General features: G+C 49.9%; 1 protein-coding gene across 1 annotated transcript; it reads right to left on the bottom strand.

The window, feature by feature from the left end:
• Positions 1-11,272: 11,272 nt before the first annotated feature.
• On the bottom strand, positions 11,273-24,499 carry SLC27A5 (solute carrier family 27 member 5). Its single transcript, XM_053607300.1, has 10 exons — positions 23,704-24,499; positions 23,058-23,267; positions 22,502-22,660; positions 16,377-16,501; positions 14,123-14,317; positions 13,943-14,033; positions 12,773-12,971; positions 12,511-12,608; positions 11,966-12,096; positions 11,273-11,866 (listed from the first exon to the last, which is right to left on the bottom strand). The coding sequence occupies exons 1-10, from the start codon at positions 24,386-24,388 to the stop codon at positions 11,690-11,692; spliced, it is 2,070 nt and encodes a 689-aa protein (XP_053463275.1). The 5' UTR covers positions 24,389-24,499; the 3' UTR covers positions 11,273-11,689.
• Positions 24,500-24,670: the final 171 nt, after the last annotated feature.

Genomic DNA, 24,670 nt, shown 5'->3' with positions numbered 1-24,670 from the left:
GTTTCTGCATAAAAAATCCTGATTTCTGGGCAGCGCCTGTAACTCAGTGAGTAGGGTGCCAGCCCCATATACCGAGGGTGGTGGGTTCAAACCCAGCCCGGGCCAAACCGCAACAACAAAAATAGCCGGGTGTTGTGGCAGGCGCCTGTAGTCCCAGCTACTTGGGAGGCTGAGGCAAGAGAATCGCCTAAGCCCAAAAGCTGGAGGTTGCTGTGAGCTGTGTGATGCCATGGCACTCTACTATGGGCGATAAAGTGAGACTCTATTTCTAAAAAAAAAAAAAAAAAATCCTGGGTGGCGCCTGTGGCTCAGTGAGTAAGGCACCGGCCCCATATACCGAGGGTGGCGGGTTCAAACCTGGCCCAGCTGAACTGCAACCAAAAAAAAATAGCCGGGCGTTGTGGCAGGCGCCTGTAATCCCAGCTGCTTGGGAGGCTGAGGCAGGAGAATCGCGGAGGCCCAAGAGAGGTTGCTGTGAGTCCTGTGACATCATGGCACTCTACTGAAGGCGGTAAAGTGAGACTCTGTCTCTACAAAAAAAAAAACAACCCTGATTTCTGGCTTCTGCTGGTCAGAAGAGTAGCAGTGTGTGTTTTCTGCCCAGCAAGGGGAGTCACAGGGCAGCCAAGCCCAGAAAGGCCAACCCTCCTTGCCACGGTGCCCAGGTCCCCAGCCTCCCTTTCTCCCTGGCTACCCATCTCACTTCCCAGCTCGTTGGACTGGAAGCTTTTAAGTGTGGGCTTGGGTGGATAGAAAAGGGACTTCCTTTAAAGCATGAATGGACAAGGGTTGACCTCTGAAAGGATGAACACACATAGGTGTTGCTGAGGCCTATGCACACCTCCAAATCAGGGCTGCATCTCCACAAGGTCAGTTGGTCATGTAGCAGAAGGGCAAAGGGTCAGCTCTATACTGCCCAAGATGATAGGGTTGTTTTTTGTTTTTTTTAACAGAGCTGCTTAGATCTGAGATTGGGGATTTTTGGTTGGGTTCCTTTGTTATTTTTTCCCAAGAGACAGAGTCTTGCTCTGTTGCCCAGGCTGGAGTACAGTAGTGTTATATCTCACTGCATCCTTCAACTCCTGGGGTAAAGCTGTCTTTCTGCATGTAGCTGGGGGCTGTAGGCGCATACCACACACCCAGCTAATTTTTTGTAGAGACAAGGTCGTGCAATTGCTGAGGTCTCAGTCCTTCCCAACTTAGCCTCCCAAAGTGGTAGGATTAGAGGTGTGAGCCAACTCACTGATCCTAAAATTTCTTTAAAATATGGAATGCTTCATAAATTTGTCATCTTCTCTGCCTCATTCCAATTTTAGTATATGGGCTGCTGAAGTGTGCAAAAAACTTGTGTATTTTGGCTCAGCGCCTGCGGCTCAAGCAGTTAAGGCGCCAGCCACATACACCTGAGCTGGTAGGTTGGAATCCAGCCTGGGCCCACCAAACAACGACGTCTGCAACCAAAAACATAGCTGGGCATTGTGGTGGGCACCTGTAGTCCCAGCTACTTGGGAGGTGGAGGCAGGAGAATCACTTGAACCCAGTAGTTGGAGGTTGCTGTGAGCTGTGATGCCACAGCACTCTACCCAGGGTGACAGCTTGAGGCTCTGTCTCAAAAAAAAACAAAAAAAAAAACAGTGTGTTTTTTTAATGCCTGGATGCATCTTCCATTTTCTGGCCAGTACCATTTCTGCCAGAGAGTTTGCTGTTCTACCCCATGCTATCCTGTGCTACAGTCAATGCTCCTGAGCAAACATTTTGATACTACTCTATTTCCTTAGGATAAATTTTCCAAAGTGGCATTGGTAAATTACAGGGAGCATGGGATGTTTTTCTTTTTTTTTTGTTTTTGTTTTTTGGCTTAACACAAATTAATTATCCAGTATCTAAAGACCAGTATTTAGAAACCATCTCATCAAGCTAAAATCAAGATGTTGGCAGGTCTGATTTCTTCTGTAAACTAGAGGGAAATTGTTATTTGCCTTTCTGTTTCTAGAAGCTGCCTGAATTCCTCAGCTCATGGCCCTTTCCTCCATCTTCAAAGTCAGCAATGGCTCATCAATATAACCCTTCCTTCTGCCTCCTTCTTCCACTTGTAAAAAAGAACTCATGTGGGCTTGGCACCCATTAGAACAGTAGTTGTGGCGTCAGCCACATGCACCAAGGTTGGCAGGTTTGAGGCCAGCCTGGGCCAGCTAAACAACAATGACAACTGCCACAAAAAATTGCCAGGCATGGTGGCAGGAACCTGTAGTCCCAGCTACTTGGGAGGCTCAGGCAAGAGAATTGCTGAAGCCCAAGCATTTCAGGTTACTGTAAGCTGTGACACCACAGCACTCTACTGAGGGCAACATAGTGAGACTCTTGTCTCAAAAAAACAAAAAAAAGAAAAGAAAAGAACTCTTGTGAGCCAGGCATGGTGGCTCACATCTGTAATCCCAGCACTCTGGGAGGCCGAGGCGGGTGGATTGCTTGAGCTCAGGAGTTCAAGACCAGCCTGAGCAAGGTGTTGTGGCAGGTGCCTGTGTTCTAGCTACTTGGGAGGCTGAGGCAAAAGGACAACTTGAGCCAAAGAGTTTAAGGTTGCTGTGAGCTATGATGCCATGACACTCTAACAATGTCTAAGTAAGACTCTGTCTCAAAACAAACACTGAACAAAAGCAAGACCCCATCTCCACTAAAAAAATAGAAAAATTGCAGCTAGCCATAGCTCAGTGCTTAGAGCGCCAGCGACATACACCGGGCAGGTGGGTTTGAACCGGGCCTGGGCCTGCTAAAAACAATGACAACTACAACAACAGAAAAATAGCTAGGCGTTGTGGCGGGTGCCTATAGTCCCAAATACTTAGGAGGCTGAGGCAAAAGAATCGCTTAAGCCCAAGAGTTTGAGGTTGCTGTGAGCTGTGATGCCACAGCACTTTACTAAGGGCAACATAGTGAGACTGTTTAAAAAAAAAAAAAATATATATATATATATATATATAAACTGAGCCAAAATTACTTCAGCCCCAGAGTTGGAGGTTGCTTTGAGCTCTGACACTACGGCATTTTGCCCAGGGTGACAGCTTGAGAATCTATCTGTCTAAAAAAAACAAACATTGCGGCAGATGCCTGTAGTCCCAGCTACTCGGGAGGCTGAGGCAGGAAAATTGCCTAAGCCCAAGAGCTGGAGGTTGCTGTGAGCTATGACGCAATAGCATTCTACTGAGGGCAACAAAGTGAGACTCTGTCTCTAAAAAAAAAATTATAAAATGAGGGCGGCGCCTGTGGCTCAGTGAGCAGGGCGCTGGCCCCATATACCGAGGGTGGAGGGTTCAAACCCGGCCCCGGCCAAACTGCAACAAAAAAAATAGCCGGGCGTTGTGGCGGGCACCTGTAGTCCCAGCTACTCGGGAGGCTGAGGCAGGAGAATCGCCTAGGCCCAGGAGTTGGAGGTTGCTGTGAGCTGTGTGACGCTACGGCACTCTACTGAGGGCGATAAAGTGAAACTCCATCTCTACAAAAAAATAATAATAGTAATAATAAAATGAAACAAACAAACGGGCGGCGCCTGTGGCTCAGTAAGTAGGTAGGGTACCAGCCCCATATACCAAGGGTGGTGGGTTTGAACCCGTCCCCCGCCAAACTGTAACAAAAAATATAGCCGGGCGTTGTGGCAGAGGACTGTAGTCCCAGCCACTCAGGAGGCTGAGGCAAGAGAATCGCCTAAGCCCAAGACCTGCAGGTTGCTATGAGCTGTGTGACGCCACAGCACTCTACCGAAGGCGATAAAGTGAGACTCTGTCTCTAAAAAAAAAATAGCTGGGCGTTGTGACAGGCACCTGTAGTCCTAGCTACTCTGGAGGCTGAGGCAAGAGAATTGCCTAAGCCTAAGAGCTGGAGGTTGCTGTGAGTTGCCAAGGCACTCTACAGAGGGCGACAAAGTAAAACTGTCTCAAAAACAAACAAAAACAAAAAAAATCCCGAAACCTCTTGTGATATAATTCCCACCTTGATAATCCAGAATAATTTCCCCATCTCCAGGTCACATGACAAGGTATGGGATTTTTGTGTGTGTGTGTGTGTTTTTTTTTTTGGCTGGGGATGGGTTTGAACCCACCACCTCCGGCTTATGGGACCGGTGCCCTACTCCTTGAGCCACAGGCACCGCCCTAATGTTTTTTTTTTTTTTTTTTTTAAGATAAGAGTCTCACTTTGTCACCCTCAGTTGAGTGTCATGGAGTCACAGCTCACAGTAACCTCAAACTCCTGGGCTCAAGCAATTCTCTTGCCTCAGCCTCCCAAGTAGCTGGGACTACAGGCACCTGCCACAATGCCCGGCTAGTTTTAGAGACAAGGTCTCACCTTGGCTCAAGCTGGTCTTGAACTCGTGAGCTTAGGCAGGCAATTCATCGCCTTGACCTCCCAGAATGCTAAGATTACAGGTGTGAGCCATCGCGCCAGCCTGGGATTTTTAAATTCTTTTTTTTTTTTAAGAGACAAAGTCTTGGGCAGTGCCTGTGGCTCAAAGGAGTAGGGCACCAGCCCATATGCCAGAGGTGGTGGGTTGAAACCCAGCCCTGGCCAAAAAAGAAAAAAGAGACAAAGTCTCACTTTATCGCCCTTAGTAGAGTGCCATGGTGTCACAGCTCACAGCAATCTCCAACTCCTGGGCTTAGGCGAGTCTCCTGCCTCTGCCTCTCAAGTAGCTGGGACTACAGGCGCCGGCCACAACTCCTGGGGTTTTTTGTTCTTTTTTTCAGTTGCAGTCGTCATTGTTGTTTGGCGGGCCCGGGCTGAATTCGAACCCGCCAGCTCAGCTGTATGTGGCTGGGGCCTTAGCTGCTTGAGCCACAGGCACTGAGCCCAATTTTTTAATTCTTAATGGACATGCCAAAGTGTCTTCAGAAACATGGGTCTAGTCTGCCTTCTATCCAGAAGGGTTCCCCACAAACTCGAACCCTCTAGACTCTCATTTTTTTCTGTTCTTCTCAATTCTGTAACAAGAACATGATTCAAGTGTTGTTTCTGTGGATGCTGTTCCTTCTGACAACTGCTCATATATGCCACCTCTTCCGTGAACAAAAAAGGGTGTATGCCACCCACTTGTCACATCTTCGTACCCCTGGTCATTAGTTGCTTTTATTAGATAGTTTGCCCATTACATTTTCCCTAGTCAGATCAGTGGCTCTGTCAATCTCCAGGGTGGATGCCAGAATCTACCTCTTCACATTAGAAACTGGACCAGACCACCCATACACAGTGGTGCCCACTCACCCCTTCCATTCTCAGGGCTGAGACTGGTGAACATGGGAGAAACTGTCTTTTTTTTTCAAATATTTTGTTTTATTAGTTTCCAATCCTATTGAGGATTTTTTTGTTGTTTTTGCTATTGAGACAGAGTCTCACTTTGTTGCCCTCAGTAGGGTGCTGTGGCATCACAGCTCAGAGCAACCTCAGACTCTTGGGCTCAAGCGATTCTCTTGCCTCAGCCTCCCAAGTAGCTGAGACTACAGGCACCCACCACAACACCCGGCTATTTTTTTTGTTTTAGCAGGCCCAGGCTGGGTTAGAACCCACTAGTCCTGGTGCATGTGGCCGGCGCCCTACTCACTGAGCTACAGGTGCCACCTATCTTCTCATACTATGCTAGTTGTTAGGGATCTCTACAGGGTCCCCTAAGTTTCATGTGTGAAGGCATGTGTGAACTCAGTCTAGGGTGCCAGTCTGCCACATTGATGTCTATTCAACCCCTGTTCCAGGAATGCCTCTATGTTATCTACTGTTACCTTAAATCCTGGCCTTAAATGGATGGAAATGATCCTGCCCATAAATCATGTGCTTGGCAGATTCACACAGAATTCTCCAGTTTCCCTGAAGGTCCAATTTTAATTGTCCTGCTCATTTCTTCCCTATAGTATACAAGCCTTGTGTCTGGGGAGTAATGGAGCAGAGATCCACCATCTCTTCTCCTATTGCCACCTAAGACATGGCTTCTGTTTGTAAGTCCCTATTAAATGTTTCTTTCTAGGCTGGGAGAAGTGGCTCACACCTATAATCCTAGCACTTTAGCAGGCGGAGGAAGGAGGTCACTGGAGGCCAGGATTTCAACACCAGTCTAAGCGAGAGCAAGACCCTGTCTCTACAAAAAATAGAAAAATGAGCCAGGTATGGTATCATGCCCTGGTAATCCCAGCTACCTGGGAGGCTGAGGCAGGACGATAACTGCAGTTCGTAAGCTGCGATTGCAGTGACCTATGATGACACCACTGTATTCTAGCTTGGGAAAAAGAGCAAGTCCCTGTCTCAAACAAACAAACAAAGAAATAGGAAGATGACAAAAAAACATATACTATTTGGCCAGCACTTTGGGAGGTCCAGGTGGAATGACAGCCTGAGGTGGGGAGTATGAGACCAGCCTGAGCAATATAGTGAGACCTTCTCTCTACAAAAAATATAAAAATTAACTGGGTCTAGCGGTGCACAGCTGCAGTCCCAGCACTTTGAGAGGCAGAGGAAGAAGATTGCTTGAGTTCAGAAGTGTGAGGCTCCAATGAGGTAGGCTCCATCATGCCACTGCACTCCAGCCTAAATGACAGACTTTGTCTCTTAAAAGAAAAAGACCCGCACTCGGCACCTATAGCTCCGTGGTGAGGGCACCAGCCATATACACTCAGACAGGGGCCAGCCCGGGCCTGCTAAACAATGACTACTGCAACAAAAAAATAGCTGGGCATGGGGGCAGGGGCCTATAGTTCCAGCTACTTGGAAGGCTGAGGCAAGACAATCACTTGAGCCCAAGAATTTGAGGTTACTGTGATCTGTGATGCCATGGCACTCTACTGAGGGCAACATAGTGAGACTCTGTCTACAAAAAAAAACCCAAAACAAAAAACACAACAAAAACAAAACCCCAAAACACCCAACACTTATTATAAAACTATGCTAATTACAGCAGCGTGGAGCAAGGTGTTGAAACAGAAAGATCAATACTAGGCTCAGCCCCCGTAGCTCAAGCAGCTAAGGCATCAGCCACATACACCAGAGCTGGCAGGTTCGAATCCAGCCCAGGCCCGCCAAACAACAATGACAGCCACAACCAAAAAATGGCCAGGCATTGTAGCAGGCGCCTATAGTTCTAGCTACTTGGGAGGCGAGGCAAGATAATCGCTTGAGCCAGGAATTGGAGGTTACTGTGAGCTGTGATGCCATTGCACTCTACCCAGGGTGACAGCTTGAGGCTCTGTCTCAAAAAAAAAAAAGATCAATACTATGAAATATTGGCTCAGTGCCTGTAGCTCAAGAGGCTAAGGCGCCAGCCACATACACCAGAGCTGGCGGGTTTGAATCCAGCCTGGGCCTGCAAAAACAACAATGACAACTACAACCAAAAAATAGCTGGGTGTTGTGGTGGGCACCTGTAGTTCCAGCTACTTGGGAGGCTGAGGCAAGAGAATCGCTTAAGCCCAAGAGTTGGAGGTTGCTGTGAGCTGTGACACCATAGCACTCTACCCAGGGAGACAGCTTGAGGCTCTGTCTCAAAAATTAAATAAATAGTATGAAATATTAGCGTGTGTCACCTGCCACCAGCTTATCCCATACTTCACAATAAGGGGGTTAGGGTAGGACTCCATCTGTTCATTTTACCCCAGGAAGTCAACCCTCCGCCCAAGCCCAGGATATTTTTGGAAAAACAAATAGGGCTTTCTGGGCGGTGCCTATGGCTCAGTGGGTAGGGTTCCAGTCCCATATACCAAGGGTGGCAGAATCAAACCCAGCCCCAGCCAAACTGCAACAAAAAAAAAAATAGCTGGGCATTGTGGCAGGTGCCAGTAGTCCCAGCTGCTCCGGAGGCTGAGGCAAGAGAATCGCATAAGCCTAGGGAGTTGAAGGTTGCTGTGAGCTGTGATGTCACAGCACTCTACCAAGGGCAATAAAGTTAGACTCTGTCTCTAAATAAAAAAAATAAAAAATAAAAAAAATAGGGGCAGCGCCTGTGGCTCAAGGAGTAGGGCGCTGGTCCCATATGCCGGAGGTGGTGGGTTCAAACCCAGCCCCGGCCAAAAAAAAATAGGGCTTTCCAACATCCCAAGATCCTCTTCAGTGTAACCAAATGTTTCCGATAAAAATGTTTTGTTCAAGGCAGTGCCTATAGCTCAGTGGGAAGGGGGCTAGCCACATACACCAAGGCTGGGGGGTTCAAACCCAGTTCCTGACAGCTAAAACAACAATGACAACTGCAACCAAAAAATAGCCGGGCATTGTGGTGGGCGTCTATAGTCCCAGCTACTTGGGAGGCTGAGGCAAGAGAATCGTTTAAACCCAAGAGTTGGAGGTTGCTGTGAGCTGTGACACCACATCATTCTGTGTAGGGCGACAGCTTGAGACTGTCTCAAAAAAAAAAAAAAATGTATATGGGCGGCACCTGTGGCTCAACAAGTAGGGCACTAGACCCACATACCAGGGGTGGCAGGTTCAAGCCCGGCCTGGGTCAAAAACTGCAAAAAAGAAAAAAAAATTATATATAGGCTGGGCGAGGTGGCTCGCACTTACAATCCTAGCCCTCTAGGTGGCTAAGGCATGCAGACTGCTTGAGCTTAGGAGTTTGAGACAACCCCGTCTCTAAAAAATAGCTAGGCGTTGTGCTGTGCACCTGTAGTCCCTGCTACTTGGGAATCCCCTAAGGAGGCTGAGGTAAGAGAATCACTTGAGCCCAAGAATTTGAGGTTGCTATGAGCTATAATGCCATAGCACTCTACGGAGGGTAACAAAATGAGACTCTTTCTCAAAAAGAAAATATTGATATATAATAGTTGTACATATTTTAGGGGTACATGTGATTTTTTTTTTTTTTAAGACAGAATCTCAAGATGTTGCCCTGGGTAGAGTGCCATGGCATCATACCTTACAATAATCTCCAACCCTTGGGCTCAAGTGATCCTCTTGCCTCAGTTTTTCTATTTTAGTAGAGATGGGGGTCTCACTTTTGCTAAGGCTGCTCTCGAACTCATAAGCTCAAGCTATCCACTTGCCTCAGCCTTCCAAAGTCCTAGGATTACAGGTGTGAGCCACCTTGTCTGGCCTACATGTGATATTTGGATAACATGTATACGATATGGTTGAGGAAGCCCCAGGTGGTAGGGGCAGTGAGTTATTTAGCCAAGCCCTTTATTGGCAGGTGTTGGGTCAGAGGGCATGGATATTATATTAAAAAAACTCACTGTGGGTTAGGCACCTGTGTCTCAAGTAGCTAAGGCGCCAGCCACATACAGCTGAGCTGGCGGGTTTGAATCAAGCCCGGGCCCACCAAACAACAATGATGGCTGCAACCAAAAAATAGCCGGGCATTGTGGCAGGTGCCTGTAGTCCCAGCTACTTAGGAGGCTGAGGCAGGAGAATCACTTGAGTCCAGGAGTTGGAGGTTGCTGTGAGCTGTGATGCCACGGCACTCTACCCAGGGTGACAGCTTGAGGCTCCTTCTCAAAAGAAAAAAAAACCTCACTGTGTAGAAGTAATACGTTCTAGTATTCGGTGCAGGAGCCCAGGAAAGCCTGGAGAACAGGACCTGGCAGATCTCAAAGGATGGTCACAAGACATGGCAGAAGCATGGTACCAAAGTAGGAGTGGCAAGCACCAGTCTGCTGCTTTCTCCAAACACTCCAAGCTCCTTTCCAGGTTGGTCTCTGGTCCTAAAGGGTGTTAAGGGCCTTTATGTAACAAGGACCTACTATGTTCAGGGTAGGAAGGAAGTGCCATAGTGGGGGAACCAGCACAGCATACTGGTCAAATGATATCAGACCTATTGTGCACCAGAGGGAGGCAAGCTGAAGGTGCAGCAAGAGTGGCCAGCCTGGGTCTCTGCTGCTATGTTTATATAGCTCCAAGCACCCTTCTTGCTCAGGGTCCCTCCTGAAGGAAACAGGAATGCGACCAAACTTGAAAACTTAATTTTTGCAGTAAACAGCACCGGCCTCTGCTACTATATGAACCCAGCTCCCTACTTCCCTTCATCTCTTCTGGAGCAAACAGGCGTGTAAAGGAACGCAATGACCTACAATGTGTAGAGGATCACAATGGGTCCGCATCCAAGTCCAGTTGTATGAAAATGGCTGGAGTTCCACAGGGGACATGTAGAAAGGTCAGAGAAACAGCAAGTGACAATAACGACCACTTCTTGTGCGATAATTACAGTGCACAGCCGCCACAGATGACAAACAGCAGAACGCAAGCTAAAATGACCAGAAACTCAGAAGGGCACTACCTCCGCCTCAGGCTGCTGGCGGACAGGCAGAGGCTCAATTCCTACCCCCAGGGTTCACAGAAGCATCACTCGCTTCCCGAGGACCTTGGCACAGCACGGCTGCCCGAAGGCCCTTATGGGACGCCGCCTGCGCTTCCTCCTTAGAATCTCCGTTCCGACCCGGCAGAGGCCCAAGGGCCAGAGAAGGAGGCCGAGGCACGGTGGCGCACCGTCAAGGGATCGGTGGGGTTGCGGCCTGCAGTACTACCAGGGGACAGTCGAATCCAAGTGTTACTGTGGAGAGCTATCTGTTGTCACCGTCATGCTCCCGCTGGGAGCCTGAAGGTCACCCGCGGACTGCACCTGCCTACGCCGCCTAGCCTACGACTCCCACAGTGTCCTGAGGATCACCGCTGGTCACAGAAATGTCGCTAAGATACCCTCCCAGTAGCCCCGGCATCCGCTTGCACCTGCCCAGTTCCCACAACGCCGAGAGGGACGTTTCCGGTCGCTGCGCCCGGACAGACTACACTTCCCAAGGGCCTCAGTAGCTGCCCAGCTCTGCCCACAGCTTCCTCAAGGCCCCGAGAGACGCTTCCGGTCGCCGACCTGGCACAGACTACACTTCCCAGAAGCCTCGGTAGCCGCTTGCTCCGGTTCACATGTCCCACAAGGCCCCTAGTGACGCTTCCGGTCTCTGAGGCGGCACGGACTACATTGCCCAGGAATCTCGGTAGCCGCTCGCAACTGCCCACGGCTCCCACCGCGCCCTGAGCCTGCGCAGGCAACACTTAACAGACCTGAGGCGCCTGCTCTCGTCTACCTTTCATCAATGCTACGGGCAAGTATGTCCGTCTCCTGAGATGTTTAGCCTCCAATTTCCAGAGGCCTCCCCGCCTATAAAACTTGCCCTTTCCCTTGCTGTTCACTCTGCAGGGGACTCTCCTTTGCCAATAACTTCCTGCTTACCTTTAGCTTTAGTCCAGCCCTTGTCAGATCGCCCGTTCTTAGCACTTCTCCCCTACATCCTGTAGAACACAGGTCACGGGGACGATCCACATTTGCTGGCCCACCTGATCCAGGTTCGGCCCCTTTATTGACCACAAAAGACCCACAGATGGAGTCAGGGTTATTTCTCCTAGTTGTGGCTGCAAGACTGGCTCCTCCCACCCCTTTGGCCTTACCCATGCAGGGTCATCCCACAGGGATGGCTGAGTTCTCTGAGGAAGTCAGGAAAGACCCTAAAGCAAGTTCTCTGGAGGCACTGGCCCTGCAGGCTCACAGACGTACGCGTATACATTCAAGTTTACTCTTGTACTGCTACAGGGCCCACTGTCAATTCCAGCCCAGTGAGGTTGGGGATACGGTCAGGCTGGGATTCATGACAACCTCAGGCAGGCCCAGGGCGAAGACGACAGGGGAGGGGGGTAGTTGGCAGGAGTTGGTCCCTGCTCCTATGGGCTGGTCAGATGATCAGAGCCTCCAGGTTCCCTCACACACAGCCTGGTAGATGTCTGGTGTCAGAGGCAGGAAGGTCTGGGCTCGGTGGTCCAGTATAAACAAGGGGTCAATGACAACACCCACGTTGAAGCCCTCACGCACCAATCGAGTCTTCACCAATTTGAACGTGCTCGTGATCTCCAGAGTGTCCTGCAGGGCAGTGATTGTGACCTCCTTAATGTGACTGCCCACGGCAGGAATCACTAGCCGTGATTCCTCACCCACCTACTCCTGCTACCTTAGACTCACCTGGATACGGATGAAATGAGGGGCAGCGTAGGCAGGGAGCCACGCACGGACGTGCCGGTAGAGCTTCTGCCCATCGAAAGTCTGGCCGGGAACCAGCTGCACCGCAGCCATACCCACCTTACCCTCACATCCTAGGAAAAACACTGGTCAGTCTCAGCTGACCCATCTCGAGGGGCCCCTAACTGACCCTCTAGCCTCGCTCAGCTCTCCTCAGTGGCTGTATGACCAAGCAAGTCTCTAAATTTTCCTGTACCCTTGCAGTTCTCCACCTGTAAAACTGGAACATCTCCCAGCCTGAGCAAAGCAAGACCCATCTCTACTAAAAATAGAAAAACTAGCCGGGTCTTGTGGCGGGCTTCTATAGTACCAGCTACTCGGGAGGCTGAGACAGAGGATCGCTTGACCCCAAGACTTTGAGGTTGCCGTGAGCTATGATGTCACAGCACCCAACCCCAGAGCGACTGAGACTCTGCCCCCCACCCCCAAATTGGAACATTCCTCCACCCACAAAGTTGTTAGTTTAAAATGAATCAAACCCTCCGCACCTGGCACAGACACGCCGTAGACATTAACCTCCTGCAGGAAGTCCACCTGCGACAGTACGTCCTCTACCTCCCGCGTGGACACGTTCTCACCCTTCCATCTGCAAAGTTGGAGCATCAGCTGCAAACACGCCACGCCCCTGGCAAGGAGGAGGCCCTGCCTCCTGCCCTCTCCAAGCCCCGCCCCCTCTAGGATCCGGAAGTCCTCCAACCTGCTCCAGAAGACGGGGCCCCCTAGTCCCTCCCCCAAAGCCCCGCCCCAGACCGGAAGGTGTCCCCAAGGCGGTCGCGGAAGTAGAGGAAGCCTTCGCGATCCATGGCCACTGTGTCCCCGGAGTTGTAGTAAACGTCACCCGTGCGCCGCACGTCCCGCACCAACTTCCGTTCTGACTGCTCTTGGGGGCCACGGTAGCCCAGGAAAGGGTGCCGGCCTACCACCTGGGTCAAAAGGAGCCCCGTCTCTCCTGGAGTAGGAGCGGAAGTGGAGTTATCAGCCAGGAACTAGAACCCATCGCCCAGGACCCTGCCAGAGGCTGACCCAAAGATATAAGGACCTTGAGAGAATGGGGCAGGAGGACACAGAAAATGAGAGAAGCAGAGAGAAGGTAGCATCAGGGAGTCAATAAAGAAACAGGAGAAGCGGGCGACGCCTGTGGCTCAAAGGAGTAGGGCGCCAGCCCCATATGCCGGAGGTGGCGGGTTCAAACCCAGCCCCGGCCAAAAACTGCAAATAAAAAAAAAAAAAAAAAATTATATATATATATAGGCTCAGGGCCTGCGGCTCAAGCAGCTAAGGCGCCAGCCCCACATACACCTGAGCTGGCGGGTTCGAATCCAGCCCGGGCCCTCCAAAGACCAATGACGGCTGCAACCAAAAAAATAGCCAGGCGTTGTGGCGGGCACCTGTAGTCCCAGCTACTTGGGAGGCAGAGGCAAGAGAATCGCTTGAACCCAGGAGTTGGAGGTTACTGTGAGCTGTGATGCCACAGCATCACAGGGTGGCAGCTTGAGGCTCTGTCTCAAAAAAAAAAAAAAAGAAAGAAAGAAAAGAAAAAGAAACAGGAGAAAGAACAAGGAATGGAAGAGGGACACAGATAAGTGGTGGGTAGGAAGACATATGACCAGGACCTTGCAAGGCCCCATGAAAGAAGAAACTAAGAGAAGGTGTAGGACAAAGGACTGATGCCTGGAAGATGTGACCCTCACAGAAAGTTTGAGAGAACAGCTCAGATGGACAGCCCCAGAGATTCAACAGGCCACAATGAGAGATTGAAGCAGAGGGTCCAGAACAATGGCCAGGGACTCAAGGTTCAGATGAGGATTGATATATTTCTACTGAAAATCAATCTCAAGGATTTGGGCAGTTCCAGACAAGGAGGAAAGTGAAGGTCTCCACTCCTTCCACACCCAGGAAAGGTTCCCCAAACCCTCATACCTGGTCCCACAGGGACGCAGAAGCCCTTATTATTCCTCACAGGCTCCTCTGTCTCCGTGTCAAACTGTACCAGCTCAAAGGGGGACAGCACCTGGGGTGGAGGGTGGGGAGCATCAGCATAGGTCCTGTGGACACAATCTCAGATAGGGTCACTCTCACACCAACACCCAACCCACTTACCCTAAGGAAGAAGCTTGTCTTGCCCAGAGCCCCACAGCGCCCAGGATAGTTAACGAAGCCTATGTTGCCCTCTGTGGAACCATAGAGTTCCCAGATCCGAATGGGACCAAAGCGCTGCTGGAAGGTCTTCCACACGTCAGCCCGGAGTCCATTGCCCATTGCCAGGCGGACTGTATGCTTCTGGTCGTCCGGTTGCTATAGGGATTTCCCCAGAGGGAGAGGAGGCGGTGCTCTCGGAGTATGCCCTGAAACCTTTACCTGGACAGGGGGCTATCTTGGGTCATTACCTTAAGCACCTCTCCCTAGAGCAGCGGTTCTCAACTTGTGGGTCCCGACCTACAGCAACTGTATTAAAGGGTCGTGGCACTAGGAAGGTTGAGAACTACTGACCTAGGGGATCTACCTGGAGTTCTTACAAAAGAATAGTTATTGGAGTCTACCTGGAGGATTACCTGTGAGTCTTGCCTTGGAAAGTTACCTAGAAGTAACTGGGAGCCTCATCTAGGGTCTTACTTGGAGGGGATACCCAGGTTCTTACCCTAGGGGTAGTTGCCTGGAACTGTAATAGGAGGAGGGAGTTACTTGGATGTCTTACCTAGAAGCATTCCCGAGGGAGTTTTACCTGGAGGCACCTAGAGAGTCACTTAAGGACTCATCTTGAGGAGTTACCTGAAGTCCTTACCTGAGGGTAGTTACTTGCAACATTTCCCTGAGGAGTTAACTGGAGACTTTATCTGGAAAGCTATCTGGTGACCTTTCTTGGACATAGTTACCTGGAGACTGTGTAAGGATGAGGCCAGCTCTCATCTGGTGCGTTTACCCTGTGTAGGCACTTTGTATATATTTAATTTATTCAATTCTCATGATACCCCCTTGAGGTAGGGGCTATTAATATCCCTGTTTAAGCCAGCGCCCATAGCTCAGTCAGCAGGGCATTGGCCACATACGCCAAGGATGGCAGGTTCAAACCCAGCCCCAGCCTGCTAAGCAACGACAACTGCAACCAAAAAATAGCCCGGCATTGTGGAGGGTGCCTGTAGTCCCAGCTACTGGGAGGCTGAGGCAAGAGAAATCACTTAAGCTCAATAGTTGAAGGTTGCTTGAGCTATGATGCCATGGCACTGTACACAGAGCGACAGCTTGAGACTCTGTCTCAAAAAAAAATCCATTTAACAGATGAGGACACTAAGTCTGAAAGTTAAAGTCACCTGCTTCAGGTAGCATAGCTAATCATCAAAGGAGCCGCTATCAGAAAACATGTATAGAACTCATTCTCTGAGGCTCTGGCCTAGGGTGTATTACCTGCCTGAGAGACCTTGCTTGAGTCCAGTACCTGAATCTTTTTTTATTTTTTTTGAGATAGAGTCTCACTTTGTCACCCCCCACTAGAGTGCCACACAGCTCACAGCAGCCTCAGACTCTTGGGCTCAAGAGATTCTCTTTTCTTTTTTTTTGTAGAGACAGAGTCTCACTTTATCACCCTCGGTAGAGTGCCATGACGTCACAGGATTCACAGCAACCTCCAGCTGTTGGGCTTCCGCGATTCTCCTGCCTCAGCCTCCTGAGCAGCTGGGACTACAGGCACCCGCCATAACGCCCAGCTATTTTTTTGTTGCAGTTCGGCAGGGCTGGGTTTGAACCCACCACCCTTGGTGTATGGGTCTGGCGCCCTACTCACTGAGCCACAGGCACCACCCTCAAGAGATTCTCTTGTCTTAGCCTCCCAAGTAGCTGGGATTACTGGCGCCTGCCACAACACCCGACTATATATTTTTTTAGAGACAGGGTCTTGCTGTAGCTTAGGTGATTCACCTTTCTTGGCCTCCCAGAGTGCTGGGATTACAGGCATGAGCCACCTCCACCACCCCAGTATCTGAATCTTTACCTGAGATCTTTTCCTGGGTTCCTGGGTTTTCATACCTGTTTTATTTTGGGGGGTTTTGTTTTGTTTTGGGACAGAGTCTCACTCACTTAGTTGCCCTGTGGCATCATAGCTCACAGCAACCTCAAACTCTTAGACTCAAGAGCTCCTCCTGCCTCAACCTCCTAAATAGCTGGGACTACAGGCATCTGCCACAATGCCCAGCTAGTTTTTCTATGTTTAGTAGAGATGGGGTCTCACTCTTGCTAAAGCTGGCCTCAAACTCCTGAGCTCAGCCTCAGCCTCCCAGAGTGCTAGAATTATAGGTGTGAACCACCATGCCTGGCCCATCCCTGGGGTCTTCACCATAGAGCCCTAATCTTACAGCCTCACCTGGGGAGTGTTACACAAATACCGCAGGACCTCTCCCACATACAGGATCACTGTCACGCCATGCTGCCTACAATCATCCCAGAAGTTGGAGACAGAGAACTTGGGGGCCAGGACACAGGTGGCACCTTGGAAGGAGAAGAGGACGGGGTTTCAGGACATACTTCCAAGTTGCTGTGAGAAGCTACTTTGATCACCTGTGTGGTCCCCTGAAATGCAAAACAGTGTCAAGCTCATCTCTGTGTCTTCAGCCCAACCAGAACTGCTCCCATGAGAAGAGCAGACCTGAGTTCAAATCCTGTCTTCAGGCTTGGTGCCCATAGCTCAATGGTTACAGGACCAGCCACACACGCCAGGGCTGGTGGGTTTGAGCTCAGCCCCAGTCTGCTAAAACAACAATGGCAACTGCAACAACAACAAAAAATAGCCGGGTGGTGTGGCGGGCGCCTGTAGTCTCAGCCTACTTGGGAGGCTAAGGCAAGAGAATCGCTTAAGCCAAGAGTTTGAGGTTGCCATGAGCTGTGACACCATGGCATTCTACCAATGGTGACTTAGTGAGACTGTCTCAAAAAAAAAAAAAAAAAAATCCTGTCTTCAGGATGTGTGGAAAGCTGGTATAAAGTATAAAGCTGGTATAAAGGTATAAATGAGGGCGGTGCCTGTGGCTCAGTCAGTAAGGCACCAGCCCCATATACCAAGGGTGGCAGGTTCAAACCCGGCCCTGGCTGAACTGCAACCAAAAAATAGCTGGGCGTTGTGGCGGGCGCCTGTAGTCCCAGCTACTTGGGAGGCTGAGGCAAGAGAATCGCTTAAGCCCAGGAGTTGGAGGTTGCTGTGAGCTGTGTGAGGCCACGGCACTCTACTGAGGGCCATACAGTGAGACTCTGTCTCTACACACACACACAAAAAAAAAGGTATAAATGAATCCCTACCTATGCAGATGGGTAAGTTAATGGACAGAAAGATAAGTAGGTGATGGGAGGCGCCTGTGGCTCAAGGAGTAGGGTGCCAGCCCCAGATGCCGGAGGTGGCGGGTTCAAACCCAGCCTCAGCCAAAAACTGCAAAAAAAAGAAAGATAAGTAGGTGAATGGACAGATTTGGTGGGTAAATGAATAAATGGGTGGACAGGTGGCATGGATAGATAGGTGAGTGGAAAGATGAATGGATAGGTGTGAGGATGGATGAAAAGATGGGTGGGTGCATGGAAGGGTGAGGAGGTAAGTAGATGAATGAGTGGGTTGTTGGGTGGATGTATGGAAAGTGATGCCCCCCATCTCCTCCTTTGCATCTGGCTCTGTGGAAGGCACTCTCCCTCCCCCAACACTAATCATTATAAAACCCTGCAAGCTAAATATCATCATCCTTCCACCCAAAGGGATAACTGCTGATGTGCTCAGTGAGATAATAAGGTGTGCCTTCTTTGAGACTGTATTTTTTTTTTTTGTAAAGACAGAGTCTCACTGTACCACCCTCGGGTAGAATGCCACGACATCACACAGCTCACAGCGACCTCTAACTCTTGGGCTTACGTGATTCTCTTGCCTCCTCCTCCCGAGCAGCTGGGACTACAGGCATCCGCCACAACACCCAGCTATTTTTTTGTTGCAGTTTGGCCGGGGCTGGGTTTGAACCCGCCACCCTCGGCATATGGGGCTGGCGCCCTACTCACTGAGCCATAGGCACCGCCCATTGAGACTGTATTTTTGAGTAACATATAATGCATGCCCTCTCTTGTGAAAATAAATGATGATTCCTTTAAATAAACATCTTTGTGGTTCCGGTGCCTATAGCTCAAGCGGCTAAGGCACCAGCCACATACACCAGAGCTGGGGGTGTGAATCCAAAAAATAGCCAGGCATTGTGGCAGGCACCTGTAGTCCCAGCTACTTGGGAGGCTGAGGCAAAAGAATCACTTGAGCCCACGAGTTGAAGGTTGTTGTGAGCTGTGATGCCATAGCACTCAACCCATGGTAACAGTTTGATGCTCTCTCTCAAAAAAAAAAAGGCTCGGCGCCTGTGGCTCAAGCGGCTAAGGCGCCAGCCACATACACCTAAGCTGATGGGTTCGAATCCAGCCAGGGCCCGCCAAACAACAATGACGGTTGTAACCAAAAAATAGCTGGGTGTTGTGGCAGGCGCCTGTAGTCCCAACTACTTGGGAGGCAGAGGCAGGAGAATCGCTTGAGCCCAGGAGTTGGAGGTTGCTGTGAGCTGTGATGCCAAGGCACTCTACCCAGGGCGACAGCTTGAGGCTCTGTCTCAAAAAAAAAAAAATCTTTGTTTGCAAACCCTCATGAAACATCTGGTTCAAGAAAAGTCTTCAAGGGGCGGCGCCTGTGGCTCAGTGAGTAGGGCGCCGGCCCCATATGCCGAGGGTGGCGGGTTCAAACCCGGCCCTGGCCAAAACTGCAACAACAAAAAAATAGCCGGGCGTTGTGGCGGGCGCCTGTAGTCCCAGCTACTCGGGAGGCTGAGGCAAGAGAATCGCGTAAGCCCAGGAGTTGGAGGTTGCTGTGAGCTGTGTGAGGCCACGGCACTCTACTGAGGGCCATAAAGTGAGACTCTGTCTCTACAAAAAAAAAAAAAAGAAAAGTCTTCAAGAACTGGTAAATTCTGGCCAGGCATGGTGGCTCACGGCTGTAATCCTAGAACTCTGGGAGGCCAAGGCAGGTGAATTGCCTGGTTTGAGACCAGCCTGAGCCAGAGGGAGACCCCCATCTCTAAAAATAGCCAGACATGGGCAGTGCCTGTGGCTCAGTGAGTAGGGCACCAGCCCCATATACCAAGAGTGGCAGGTTCAAACCCGTCTGCAGCCAAACTGCAACAAAAAATAGCCGGGCGTTGTGGCGGGCACCTGTAATCCCAGCTACTCGGGAGGCTGAGGCGAGAGAACCACCTAAGCCCAAGAGCTGGAAGTTGCTGTGAGCTGTGACATCACAGTTCTCTACGGAGAGCAACGGAGTAAAACTGTCTCAAAAAAAAAAAAAATAGCCAGGCATTGTGGCAGGTAGCTGTAGTCCCAGCTACTTGGGAGGTTGAGGCAAAAGAATTGCTTGAGCCCAGAAGTTTGAGGTTGTTATGTGCCACGACAGCACTCTACTGAGGGTGACAAAGTGAGACTCTGTCTCAAAAAAAAACACACACACACACAACTGGTAAATTCAGCAAGAGGAAGGTTGCTGAAGATGGGGAGCATCTTAGTCTAAGGTAGGATAAAAGGCGTGAGCTGTCTCCAGTGGGATGAGTTAGGAGGCACAAAGGCACCTCCATCAAGGTTCTGGCCAAGAATTATTGAAACTGAAATAACAGCTCTAGAGGTTTCCAATCCAACAAGGAATCTGGGGAAAAAGGAACAGAGACCTAACTAGTAAATATGATGAAGAGACTGATAAGAAAACAAAGGTGCAGTGGCTCACACCTGTAATCCCAGCACTTTGGGAGGCTGAGGCAGGTGGATTGCCTAAGCTCAGGTGTTCAAGACCAGTCGGAGCAAGAGAGAGACCCTGTCTCCAAAAATAGGCATTGAAGCAGGCAGCTGTAGTCTCAGCTACTTTGAGAGTCTGAGACAAATGGATTGCTTGATTCAAAAAGACTGAGGTTGCTGTGAGCTAAGATGGTGCCCTCGCACTCTGCCTTGCCAACAGAATGAGACTCTGTCTCAAAAAGAAAGAAAAATTAGCCAGGAGTCATGGTGGGCAACTGTAGTCCCAAATACTTAGGAGGCTGAGGCAAAAGGACCTCTTGAGCCCAGGAGTTTGAGGTTGCTGTGAGGTATGATGCCACAACACTCTCTACCCAGGGCATGGAATGAGACTGTTTCAAAACAAACAAAAAACCCAAACCACCAATTGGAGAAATTTGAACAGGGACTGGGCATTAAATGATATAAAACAATTACTGTTGATTTTGTTAGGGGTGATAAGTTTTTTGTTTTTGTTTTGTAAGACAGAGTCTCACTTTATCGCCCTCAGTAGAGTGCTGTGGCATCACACAGCTCACAGCAACCTCCAACTCCTGGGCTTAAGAGACTCTTGCCTCAGCCTCCCGAGTAGCTGTGACTATGGGCACCTGCCACAACGCCTGACTATTTTTCTGTTGCAGTGGTCGTTATTTAGCTGGCCCAGGTTGGTTTCGAGCCCTCCAGCCTCAGCGTATGTGGCCAACACCATAACCACTGTGCTACAGGCACAGAGCCTGTTTGTTTGTTTTGTGGTTTCTTTTTGCAGTTTTTGCTTTTTTTTTTTGGCCAGGGCTGGATTTGAACACGCCACCTCCAGCATATGGGGCCAGCGCCCTACTCCGTTGAGCCACAGGTGCCGCCCAAGAGCCTGTTTGTTTTTTTGAGACAGAGTCTCACTCTGTCACCCTCAGCAGAGTGCTGTAGTATTATAGCTCACAGCAACTTCTAACTGTTGGGCTCAAGCGATTCTCTTGCTTCAGTCTCCCAAGTAGCTGGTACCCACCACAATGCCTTTTAGAGACAGAGTCTCACTCTTGCTCAGGCAATCTACCCACCTTGGCCTCCCAGAGTGCTAGGATTATAGGCTTGAGCCACTGCACCCCGCCAGGGGTGATAACGTTTTTAAAGCCCTTATATGTTAGAGATTTGTACTGCAGTATTTACAAGCAAAAAGATAGTGTCTAGGATCTGCTTTAAAACAATCCAGAAAGAAAGAAGAGAGTACATGTGAAATAAAACCAGCAACATGTTAACAATTGTTGAAGCTGGATGAGGACACGTGAGGCATCATCACACTAGTTGCACTTTTTTTTTTTTTACTATTTGCACTTTTATACATGTTTGAAATTTCCCATGATAATTTTTTTTGTGTGTGTGGTTTTTGGCCGGGGCTGGGTTTGAACCTGCCACCTCCGGCATGTGGGACTGGCACCCTACCCCTTTGAGCCACAGGCACCACCCGATAATTTTTTTAAATATGAGAGTAAAAGGGGGAGGATGGCTGGGCACCTGTAGCTCAATGTTTAGAGCACCAGCCCCATGCACTGAGGGTGGCGGGTTCCAACCCTGACAGGGCCTGCTAAACAACAACAAAGAAAAGGTGGGGGAGGATGATAAATAAAACATGTACAGTAGCCAGGCGTGGTGGCTCATGCCTGTAATCCTGCACTCTGGGAGGCTGAGGCTGGTGGATTGCTTGAGCTCGCAAGTTTGAGACCAGCCTGAGCAAAAGCCAGACTCCATAGCTACTAAAAATAGAAAAACTGAGGAAAGAGGATCGCTTGAGCCCAAGAGTTGGAGGTTGCTGTGAGTTATGATGCCATGGCACTCTACCCAGGGCTACAGCTAGAGACTCTGTATCAAAAAAAAAAGTACAATAAAATGCTGATAATAGCTGAATTTGGGTATTGGATATGTGAAGATTCACGTAGAAACATTTAGAAATCTCTTTATGTTTCAAACTTTGCATGATAAAATTTGAAAACAGGTTGAGCGCGGTGACTCGTGCCTATAATCCTAGCCCTCTGGGAGGCTGAGGTGGGTGGTTTGCTTGAGCTCATGAGACCAGCCTGAGCAAAAATGAAACCCTGTCTCTACTAAAAGAAAAACTGAGGCAAGAGGATTGTTTGAGCCTGAGTTGGATGTTGCTGTGAGCTACGACACAACGGCTTGAAACTCTGTCTCAATGAAAAAAAAGAAAAGAAAAGAAAAGAAATTTGAAAACAGAACAAACTGTGGAGAGGTCTCATTATAATTTCTGAGGCGGGTATCCAGATACCTTATGGAATGCTTGTGGGGCATTCCCTCACCAGCTTCTCCTGTCCATGTCACAAATCATTACCTCCTGATCACCCCTGCTCCCTTGGAGGAGCATGATCATCACTCATATCAGCTCTTGTTACCTTCTAACCAAAGCACAGCCATTAGGGACTGTCTGGGTGTCCAAGCCTCTCTATGTGGCCCTAAAACTCATTTTTGTGTGTGTGTGTGTGTGTGTATATATATATATATATATATATATATACACACACACACATACATACATACATATATAAACTGAGACCTAAGAATGCTATATAACTTACGAGGTCTTTTCCCTGATAGCCCCTCCATGACATTCACTCTAATGGTCCCATAGATTGGAAGGCTCCTCAGAAAAGGGCTTACCAAGCGTTAAGCAGCCAAGGACCCCAAGGACAAGCCCCATTGTGTGGTACAGAGGCAGAACGGTGTAGACCACATCATCAGCTGTGGCCCCACACAAGGACAGCATCCCACTCATCTGCAGTATCCGCTCATGGGAGATGATGGCTGGCTTTGGGAGGCCTGGAGGAATGAAGAATGGGAATGGTGGGATGGTGAAAGGACAACATGGGAGAAGGGCTAGCACTGAGGGGTCAGGGGTGCACTGGAGATTGAGGCTCTCAGAGGGTGGTCAAGTATGAACATTTGTGGTTAGGTTCAGAATTTGAATTCAGAGTGGGAATAACAGAGTGGGAATTCAGAGTCAAGATCAAAGGTCAATAAAGGTTTCAGGCTGTTTATCAGAAGAGGCAGGATTCTGCACTGACCACTGAAATCACATTGGTATCAGAGTTCTAACCAATGTCAAGGTCAGAGAACAGGGTGGTTTCAACAGTCAATATTGCAGCATAGGTCAAGTTTGGGATCAGGTCAGAGAGAAAGTTGAGAGGCTGGGGCTAGGACTACTGGGCACCCTCACCAGTGGTCCCAGAGGTGTAGATGAACAGGGCAGGGCTTCGCCGTGTGATCCCAGTACGCAGGTCAGCAGGCACTGGGTCAGGAGGGGCAGCATCCAGGGCTGCCCCCAACGCCCCCACACCCGGTGTAGGGGAGGTATGACTGAAGTAGAAGCAGCGGATGTTCTCAGCCTGCAGCTTTGGAAGGATCTCCTCCAGGCTCTCCTGGAGGTCTGTGGGGATGGGTCAGAGGAAAGACTGAGGCAAGTTTCACCTTGGGAGTCTTGAAGGGAAAGCTAAGACCTGCAGATTGGCAGGGGGTGGGGTGGCAGAGAAGTAGCTAGCAGAGAAAAGCTTCTGCTTTCAAAAAAATTAAAAAATAAAAATAAAAAAAGAAAAGAAATTAGAAAAAATGAAAAAAAGGAGAAAGAAAAAAAAGGAAAGCTTCTGCTTTCAACAAAGAACCCCATTGTTAGTATTGGAATACTGTGGAAAAAATTAAATTCCAGTAACCTCAGAATTACTTTCCAGTTATGTAAGTTTTGATTCTCTCTGTTCACAAAGGTAGGTGAGTACAGAACAAAGGCATCTTTGCCCAGCCCCTCCAAAGATCCCACCCTCCAGCTGGTCCCTTGCCCTTACCCCCTTCCATTCTCCAGTGGCCCTCACCTGGGTCTACTACCAGCAACTGGGCCCCAGAGCTCAGCACTGAGTGTACCAGGGGCGCTCCTCGGCCATGTGGGTTGATCCAGGCTGCTGGGCAGCCCAGCTTGGCCAACCCCAGCCACAAACTGACAGCAGGAATGATCTGGGAGGCCACCAGGAGGGCAACAGGCTTGCCAGAATGTAGGCCCATGGGACCACCCAGCTCAGCCTTCAGGACCCATGCTGCCTGGCAGGCCCAGGTGTCCAGCTCGCCAAAAGTGACAGAGCGAGCTATGGGCCCTGTCCACACCAAGAACACCCGGGCAGGCTGCATTTGTGCTTGTCGCTCAAAGGTGTCCACAAAGCTGTCAATCGGCTGTCGGCTCAAACGCACCCTGACATCCAGGTCCAGGCGGAAGATCTTGGTCAGGAAGGTCACATCAGCAGGCAGCCAGCATAGCGCCAGAGGTGGCCATGTGGGAAGCAGAATCAGTGGCAAGGATGCAGCCACCAAGCTCAGCCAGTGAGGCATCCAGTGGCTGAGCCAGGGCTGCATTAGCACGGCCAGGCTTAGCAACACACAGCATGCACGGCCCCCCAGGAGCCAGTGCAAGGCCAGGGCCATGACTGCTGGCCATGCTGGCTGCCCCAGTCCCCAAAGCAATAGCAGCAGCAATAGCAGAAAGGACAGCCACTGAGGGACACCCATCACACCAACTGTCTCCTCAGAGAAGTAGCTGTGGAATACACAGGTTCTCCTCCGTCACCAGGTTCCTAAGTGCTGACCTCTGGCATCAGAGTAACCTGACTGCTCCTCCCCTTAATCTCCCCCATCAAGTGGTGGCCCAGGTACTGTCAACAGTGGCTGCTCCTGTCCCCAGCACTGTCTTGCTCAATCACCCTTGTGTGCAACTCCAGCCACTCTGCCTATGTGCCACCCACATGAGGTCCCTCCCTTTTTTGTTTTTTTTTTTTTTTTTGAGACAGAGTC

Source organism: Nycticebus coucang, chromosome 10 (assembly GCF_027406575.1).
Source record: "Nycticebus coucang isolate mNycCou1 chromosome 10, mNycCou1.pri, whole genome shotgun sequence".
Taxonomy (NCBI): domain Eukaryota; kingdom Metazoa; phylum Chordata; class Mammalia; order Primates; family Lorisidae; genus Nycticebus; species Nycticebus coucang.
This window is presented reverse-complemented; position numbering and strand designations above follow the sequence as displayed.

Coding starts and splice junctions, on each gene's coding strand:
- SLC27A5 (XM_053607300.1), bottom strand. CDS start 24,388: ATGGGTGTCCCTCAGTGGCTGTCCTTTCTGCTATTGCTGCTGCTATTG. Junction 14,318..16,376: donor ATTTGTGTAACACTCCCCAG/GTGAGGCTGTAA, acceptor AAATCCCTATAG/CAACCGGACGACCAGAAGCA. Junction 11,867..11,965: donor CTCATTTCATCCGTATCCAG/GTGAGTCTAAGG, acceptor ACTGCCCTGCAG/GACACTCTGGAGATCACGAG.